This window comes from Mus musculus, chromosome 7 (genome assembly GCF_000001635.26).
Source record: "Mus musculus strain C57BL/6J chromosome 7, GRCm38.p6 C57BL/6J".
NCBI classification, from domain to species: Eukaryota; Metazoa; Chordata; class Mammalia; order Rodentia; family Muridae; genus Mus; species Mus musculus.
The window spans coordinates 68,354,620-68,363,367 of record NC_000073.6 but is presented as its reverse complement, the minus strand read 5'-3'; the positions used below and the strand labels follow the sequence as shown (position 1 = coordinate 68,363,367).

Below are 8,748 nucleotides of genomic sequence, written 5' to 3'. Positions count from 1 at the left end.
AGCTGGTGTGTTTGTGTAGCCTGGGTTACACAGCAAGACCCTGTTTCAAAGTGGGTGAGGGAGGCAAGTCCATTAAAAATCCTGAGTAAAAACAGAATTAATGATCTTGCATAAACAGGCTCACTGCACACTGACAATCAAGAAGTCCCACAGTGTCCTCCCCAGAAGGCACCCTGCACCAGCCTAGTGCTGGCATCTGCTGTGCCAATACCAGGGTGGGCACTGCTCTGATCCAGAGAGCCTCTCCCAACACCGTGGGCACCTTGAAAGTCCTAAAATTAAGCTATTAACATGTGGAAGGTCTTTATTGAGCAATAATGTTACTAAATCACAGAGATACTTATGAGTTAATTTTCATATAAACAGAAAACAAGAAATCCTCACAACACATGAACTACATGTTAAAGAATGTGTGGGGTCCCACACAAAGCACCCCTCAGATGTTCAGTCCATGTCTGTGGTCCGGGCTTCCTTCACAGACCCCCATATGCAAACGGGGTCCTCGTGATGTCCCTGTATGGAGCTGCAAGTTCTGCTTCTTCACAGTCGGGCCCCTCCCTCTTTGCAATGTGTGTGAGACGAAGAGAAACTGCAGGAGACACTCAGGGCAGCCCACCCAGAGAGAGCAGCTCCCTGAGGCTGAAACCAAGCCTCAGTTTAATGTCCCAAGCACGACACAGAGTTTGTCCCGCAGAAAGCATGCTGGATGGGTGGAGAAAGGAAGGAACAAGAGAGGACAGGCTGGTAGGGGATACAGCAGTGAATCAAAGGAAATAGAATGTATGTGTGAGTGTACATGTGTGTGTGGTTGTGTAGATATGTATATGTATGATATATGTGTGTGTGTCTTAGTTAGGGTTTTCCTGCTGTGAGCAGACACCATGACTAAGGCAAGTCTTATTTAAAAAAATTTTTTTAATTGGGGCTGGCTTACAGGTTCAGAGGTTCAGTCCATTATCATCAAGGTGGGAGCATGGCAGCATCCAGGCAGGCATGGCGCAGGCAGAGCTGAGAGTTCTACATCTTCATCTGAAGGCTGCTACCAGAATACTCGCTTCCAGGCAGCTAGGATGAGGGTCTTAAAGCCAGACACCCACAGTGACACACCTACTCCAACAGGGCCACACCTTCTAAAAGTGCCATTTCCTGGGCCTAGCATATACAAACAATCACAACGTGTGTGTGTGTGTGTGTGTGTGTGTACATACACACACATATATATACAGATAAATGGGTAGAGGAAAGGGGAGAGAGGAAGAGAAGAGGTGAAGGAAAGAGGAGAGAGAGAAAATGAGAGAAGTATGTGTGCACACATGCATGTGTGCATGTATGTAGAAATGAGCAAAGAGCTGCACGCTTTGACAAATATAAGACCCCACAGCATATGTTGCTGAGCATTCAGGGAACATAAAGTGTCGGGCCCACTTTCTCAGGTAGAAATCCTCCCCCGAATGCAGACATCTGGACCCGATGGCACTGAAGGCAACATGGGCAGTACACTGAGCCTAATGCAGTCCAAGGCCCACAGTGGCCACCATCAGGCCCTGGCATGGTTGACATTATCCAGCCCTGGTGTGTGTCCTCAAGGAGCTCAGAAGTGACTGACAAGTCCCCAGAGATGGAACTTGTCTCCCTGAAAACTCCACTGTGGAGCTCTGAGGTTACAACAAGGCTGAATGTACATCATGGATGGGAACCATGGTCCATCTCTGAGCCCATTTCCACTAAGGGGAAGTGTGTTCATTCATTCACAGGGTCCCACGCATCTCCCTCCTATTCTCCTGGGGAGTGGAAGCAATGGTCATTTTAATGAATGACGTTCTAAAGTCCTGCATCTGCCAACAGTTGGCCTGCAAAAGTGGCTCCCATTGAGTATCTGGCTCACCCAAGCACTTCTTCAGACCCTGTTGTTCCGGAGCCTACCAGGGGAGCCAGAGATAACGATCGCCATCCTCAGGACCAGAGACTATTCAGGGCCGTATAAAAACCCTCAGGCTCAGATCCTGGAGAAGCCAGACGGCCCTCTGAGGAGTTAGGTGCCGAGTTCACACCTGACGCGCTTCCTCACACACTTGCGCACAGCGTCGGCCATTCTGTGTCCTCTCCGGTTCTCCAACAGCCCACTCCTGAAATCAGAAGGTAACACTGTGATGAGGTCCTGACGGACAGTGCAGGTCTAGACATAGGACCCGGGGTGAGCTGGCTTGGCTAGCCCCACCCTTCATGCTGAGATTAAAGGCGATAAGTCACGTTTGAACAAACCAGCTAGTGATGCACAGGGGAACATATTTGTCACCGGTGCACATATTTGCTGGATGGACCCGAAGGCCAGCCTGTACAAGATTTAAGTAAGGTCAGAGCAGAGCAGGAGAGCCACGCACCCAGCACCAGTAGATGATGGACACACTCAGCTAACACAAGTCAGAACACCCCAAACAGCTCAGGCTGTACTGGGCATGCCCACCCTTCCCAGGTCATTGTCCCTACAGTACCAAACAACCATTTCTGTGGTGTTCACTGCACTGGGTGCCCAACTCATCCAGAGATGATGTCACGTGTGTGGGAGGGTGAGTGAAACAGGGACACCATTTCACACAGGGGGCTTGGGCATCCAAGGAAGGTCCAGAAACCAACTCCCATAGACACCAAGACACAACTAGACATTGTTGTGTTTGTCTGTTTGTTTATTTGTTATGGGGTCTCCTGTGTTCCAGACTGTCCTTGAATTCTCCACGAAGCTAAAAATGCTCTGATTTTCCTGCCTCTGCCTCTTTTGGGATGGACTCACAGGGGGTACACAAGTACAGCCAGATTCTACAAAGCTTCATGCGTGTGAGGAAGCCGTGTACCAACTGAGCTGCAGACATCCCGAGCCTCGCTTTAAAAGCGTATCCCGTGTGCTAGAGTGAAGCTCCTCGCAGAAGCTACAGGTTACTAAATGAGAACCCAAATGACAGTGTTGGGCTACTTCCCTGTGAGATACAGGACAGGGACGCACCAGAGGCTCCAGAACAGGCCACCGCACTGTGACCAGTTGCCCACCAGAACTACAAGACAAGGTCCTACTGCTGGCTAAAAGACAAAGGGGGATCAAGCTGCAACTGGGGGCTTCTTCCCTTGCTGGTCAGCCCCCATGCTGCGAGAAAGCACAAGCGGCACAGGCTGTCATGGACTGTCCTCGGCACCCATTGTCACTCACAGGTAAGGCAGGACAGAGCCACTGATAGAATTGTCCCAAGTTTGCTACAGCCAAACTTATGGCTGCACGTGAGGCTGGCCCTACAGAGAGAAATCCACACCTTGCAGTGTAAGCCTGCTCGAAAGCCAGTGGCCAGGGTGGGTCGCAGGCCCCCTGTAGGGAAGCAACTACTGTTGCTTTATGAAATGGACATGATGTGCCTGTTAGAGTACCATCGAGTAGCCAAACATGGCAGTGCACACCTCTAATCCCAGCTCCAAGGAGGCAGAGACGGGTGGATCTCTGTGAATTCAAGGCCAAGCTGGTCTATACAGAGAGACCCTGTCTTGAGAAAAGGGAACTTAAAAAATATATTTATTTATATATAAAAATATATTTAATATATACTATATCCCTCCCTGAGGACTTATAGACAGATACTGATTGAAGAAAGAGGTAAGATGTTTTCTTCAGTGGTATAGCAGGAAGAGGTAAGGAGAAGAGAGAGGGTCAATGGGAGGGGGAGGGGGGAATTAGAGGGTAACAGGGCAATGACTGTGGTGAAAATACATTATACACAAGTAGGAAGTGTCATAATAGAACTCAGTGAATATGGTTGATATATGCCAATGTATTTTTTTAAGTTGGCATTCTGCCTTTGAGTGTGCAGCCATACATGCACACACACATACACATACACACACACACACACATTCACAGTCACACACATTCATACACACATTCACACTCACACACATATATACACACACATACATACACACATACACACACACTTATATATACACACACATACACACACATTCATACACATACACACATTCATACACACACATATATACACATTCACACTCACATTCATACACACACACATATACACACATACACACATATATACACACATACACATTCACACACACACATTCATACACACACCACACACACACACATACATACACACATTCATACACACACATATACACACACATACATACACACATACATACATACACATATACCACACACACACATACACACATATGCACAATACACACACACACACACACACACACACACACACACACACACATACACACCCCTTCAAATACTCCAGACTCCAGCTGCTTCCTCTGAAAGGGCCAACTTTTTTCTTTTTACCCATGTACAGCTTTCAAAGACGACCCGAGACTTACGGGACTATCTTCTGCTTCTGTGGAGTCTCCTATCCCAGAAATCACTGCTTAACAGAATGAGCCATGTTCCTTCACACGGACAAGAGTTAGGTTTTAGAGTTGACCCTTTAAGGATTTCAGAGCGATCACCCAGTATGCATACGGGCTGGCTTCAGGGAAAACACCAAATCTTATCAAATATTGAGCACCAAGCTACTAAGAAAGACTTGGTGACCTGATTTCCCCTCAAGACCCCCATCATGCCGGAGGATGCAAACACCCAACTTCATTCTCCTGTCAGCAGCAGACTGGGAAGGCATCGGGAAAAGAGCAAGGTAGATTTGCTTTGCTTTTGTTCTACGTGAGATGCTGGTCTGCAGCCAGATTTAAGACTCAGATCTTTCACTAATTCTCTAACCATATGAGGGTCAGACTCCTAGTTTCCTTCCGACTTCATGAGTGCTTGTCTGTCTGAGAGATGAAATTACCAAAACGAAATGCCTAATTATAAAGATCTCTTCTTATCTCATCCCTCTATCCCCGAGACTGGGAAGCTTTTAAGCACCAATCAACATCCGTATGGTCCACTGCTAGGGAGGAGCCTAGAGCCCAGGTGTCCAAGGAGCTGGGAGCTGCGAGGCAGTCACTAAGAAAGGCAAGATGATTGCTGAGGACACGGAAAGGCAGTGGAATGGTAGATTGCTACTGTACCTTGTGGCTTTCTCCATGATTAAACTGTGTGGGTCCATCCTCCTGAGAAGCCTGCCCGGGAGTGTCCGTGTCCTCTTCAGAACATTTAGGGTGCACGGTGCTCCCTAAACAAGAGAACAGGATAAGCGAACCCCTCCCCACACATCGATGCTGAGGCCCCACTTCATTCTCATGATCTCCACTTTGATCTTTGCTACACTGGTCTCCTCTGAGGACAGCTGCAAGGTGTCAGGGGACATAAAGGGGTAGGCAATTCAGTGGTGGGGATGTAGCTCAGCTAGGAGAGTGTTCAGCGTGCCTCACCAGCCTTGTCTACTTACTATCTAATGCCTAAGAAAGTGCCTGCCTGCACCGTAAACTGTTATCAAATGAAATAATGAAAGAATACATGGGTGGGTGGGTGGAGTAAATGAATATATTCTCAAGTTCCCACCGTCCTTTATATTTTTGTGTGCTGTGAGACAACTCATGTTAGCAAAAATCAAATGTTTACTTGCATTTCATTTCTAACCAATTAATGTCCCATGACTTTTGATACACTAATTGGAATGATGCGTATCTGGGGAACCAGACATTCAGGTACATCGGTAAGAGCCGGCTCCATTTCAGGACTGCAGTGCATAACAATGGCCACTAGAGGGAACCATAAAACCTGCCCAAAACAGCACTCGACAAAACTCTCTTCACAGTAAAAACTCAAGCAGGTTATTTAGGCTCGCCACATTCCCAGGCATACTGGATCACCATAAAATTGCTGTTGTTGTTGTACTATGTAATGTACAGCTAATGAGAACAAGCTGCAACAAGACTCGGACTCCAGTTTTCTGGCCCTCTGACTTTAGAAAAGCAGAACTCCCTTCCCACATTTCGATCTATGTACATGATCCATCCAGAGGTTTTTTTTTGTTTGTTTGGTTGGTTTGGGTTTTTCATAAGTGGAAGGAAAGCATTTTTCCCATGGATGACAAAGTGAACGTGATAAATTCATCTAGAAAAAGAAAATTAAAATGTGAAACTTCAAAGGGAAAAACTTTTGATTTCCCACCTCCAGCAACATTTTTTTCCTGCAAAAAAATTTTTTTTCCTTGTTGAGATATTCAATTTCATCCCCTCCAGTAAAGAGACTGTAGGCATGTACAGACTGACTGGGAAATCACATCAGAGGGAACTATGGTGCTATCGGTCAAGTTTCAAAGGTCTCCCATGTAACTGAGAGCAGGGAAGGGGGGAGGCATTTCCCACAAACTCCTCTCTCAAAGGGTCTGAAAAAAAAAATCTAACAATTTCCAGGGTCATTACAAGCCACAGATGTTATCAACAGCCAGGGCTATGCAAACTTTAAAAAGACCCAGCCCACAAATGGAGCCACTTCACTACACACCCACTCAAGCTTCCACACAGAGCCCAGTGACTCTCCCTTTAAAACGGGCTCACTCATGACTTTTCCAAACTCAGAAGCCATGAGTGGGGAAGAGGGAGAACCTCTGGTTCCGGTTTCATTTCCCTACACACAGAGTGGTAGAGGCCCTCTAAAACATCGCTTCTCATCCCGTCAGTCATGACCCCTTTGGAGGTGGACATCTCTTTTACAGGGGTCTCATATCAGATATCCTATGTATCATATATTTACATTATGATTCACAAGAGGAGCAAATTACAGTTACAAAGCAGCAACGAAAATAATTTTACGGTTGGGGGTCACCACAGCGTGAGAAACTGGATTTAAGGGCCGCAGCGTTAGGAAAGTTGAGAACCACTGCTCCAAAATAACAGAAATACGGGAGAGCGAGAGTTAGAACGCAGAAAATACGTTCAAAATTTTGAAAAAGGAACTCTAGGGATCACTGGCTAACTGAAGATTAAAACTAAGTGGCATGGTAAGACGCCCAAGGTAAAGAACGTTCTGGAACATTCAAGACCTGTGAAAAATTCTAGCTGGTGATCTGCAACGAAGAGGGAAGCCGATTAGAAGCAGACCCTGCCCAGCATCAGTGCCGATTTCTGATTATGTCCTGTAGCCCCTGCTTACCAGCTGGGAAAACCCCTGCAGACATCAGTGAGGTGGCTGAAGGCCTAACCACTGCACCGTACTGCCTGGGAGCCCTGAGGGTGACGCTGGAAACAAGCCAAGATTTAAAGAATGAAAAGACCCTTTAGTTTTTTTTTCTCTCAAAAACTACGGAGTCTGAGTAATCTAATTATAAGCTAATTACAAGAATGACTCTTCCTGCAAAGGACTCTGGTCCTCTCCTTTGCTATTTGAGAGTAGGAGTTGGTAACTCTCAGAGTGGATTAGCATCTGATTTCCAGATCAGCTTCCCCTGACCAGACCACACAGACTCCCAACTCTTGAAATAAACCCCGGGGGAATTCTCCGGGAGGAAGTCATCTCCCCAATTAGGCCAAAACCGCCTCCTCCCCACCCAGACCCTCTGGCCAGGCAATTTTCACATTCCAATATGCATGCACTTTTTCCACTCCCAGCCAAGAGACTGTGTAGCTGGACCCTCATTTGTGAAGCTCTGTTATAAACGTATTCGGATGGCCAGGGGCACAGGCTGGCTTCCCTTCCCTCCTAACACAGTGCCACAGGGCAAGTCATTTAACTGCATCATTTGGATCACAGTCACAGCTCTGCCCAGCTCCTTCCCTGGCACTCCTTCACCTCATTAATATCTGTAAGGAGCCATTAAGCCTTACAGCTGAAGGGTGCCGTTAAGGCAAGACCCAACACTATTATCATCAATAAGGTCTCAGGCACTTGCCTGTCACCTCCTGAGTTAAGGCAGTCACCCACCTAGAAAGGCAGCCTATACCCTGGCCTATCCACCCCTAATGAGCCACCGGCTTCTGCAGAAACATCCAGATGAATGTGATGGGCGCCCACATCGCGGAAGGGAAGAAACGCTATCACTTTAACTTAGGGCAGTATATTTAAACTGCTGGATGCTTATCTCCAGAAACAAGAGGCACCTGCGGCTGCAATGTCCGGGTACCGAAGCCCCTCCCCAGCCCCTCACGTGGAACCTGTGCAGATGTGAAAACTTCTGTGGGAGTCAGAAAGCCACCTGCAAATCCTGGAACAAGCAAGTCTTCATTCCCTCTGGCCATCTGAAGGTTCTGCCTCCCTTGAGGAACCTGCCATTAAAGCCCTACCTTGCTCCCTTGAAAGATCCCTCTATCCAAACCTCACTGGCAAGCCAGGGCACTGTCTGGGGCCACCCAGATCTGACAACAGCCGGGTCAACAGTAGATGAACAGCACATCTGCAGGGCACGATAGCATCCTGCCTGCCGTTCAAAAGATGAAGATGGCTACTGTTGCCTCAAGATCTCACAGCCACTGTGCAGAGCTCACAAGGTCAGGCCAGTCAAAACCAGCAGGGATGACGGAGGGGCTAGCAAAGCCCCACCTGGAGCTGAGAAGCTATTGGTAGCTAGTGATGATGCCCGGGGAGGGATGGTTACTTTTGTTTGGGCTGTGGCCACTTGTCGACTGCCCAGGCTCAGGTGGTTGGCCCCACCCCCAACCACATACAGATAGCACTAATTGGATGCAATGAGAGAGTTAAAAAAAAAAATTAAACAATTTTAAAAATAGGGATGTGAAGTTAGGGAGGATGGAGATAGTCATAAGCCATCGTGTACATCTATGAAATTCACACAACAA

The 8,748-nt window shown here is 47.3% G+C and overlaps 1 protein-coding gene across 6 annotated transcripts in view; it reads right to left on the bottom strand.

Moving 5' to 3' along the window:
* Nucleotides 1-278: 278 nt before the first annotated feature.
* Nucleotides 279-8,748, bottom strand: part of Fam169b (family with sequence similarity 169, member B) — an 89,251-nt gene continuing 80,781 nt past the window's right edge. For 5 of the 6 annotated variants that reach the window (XM_006540973.3, XM_006540975.4, XM_030242739.1 and 2 more), the window contains 2 exons: nt 5,080-5,183; nt 287-2,126 (listed from right to left, as the gene is read on the bottom strand). In XM_006540973.3, coding sequence (XP_006541036.1) covers nt 2,046-2,126; nt 5,080-5,183 — 185 coding nt within the window. In that variant the 3' untranslated portion in view covers nt 287-2,045. Of the gene's footprint in view, nt 2,127-5,079; nt 5,184-8,748 lie in introns of all 6 variants that reach the window. The other variant, NM_001013811.3, reaches the window with a different exon arrangement.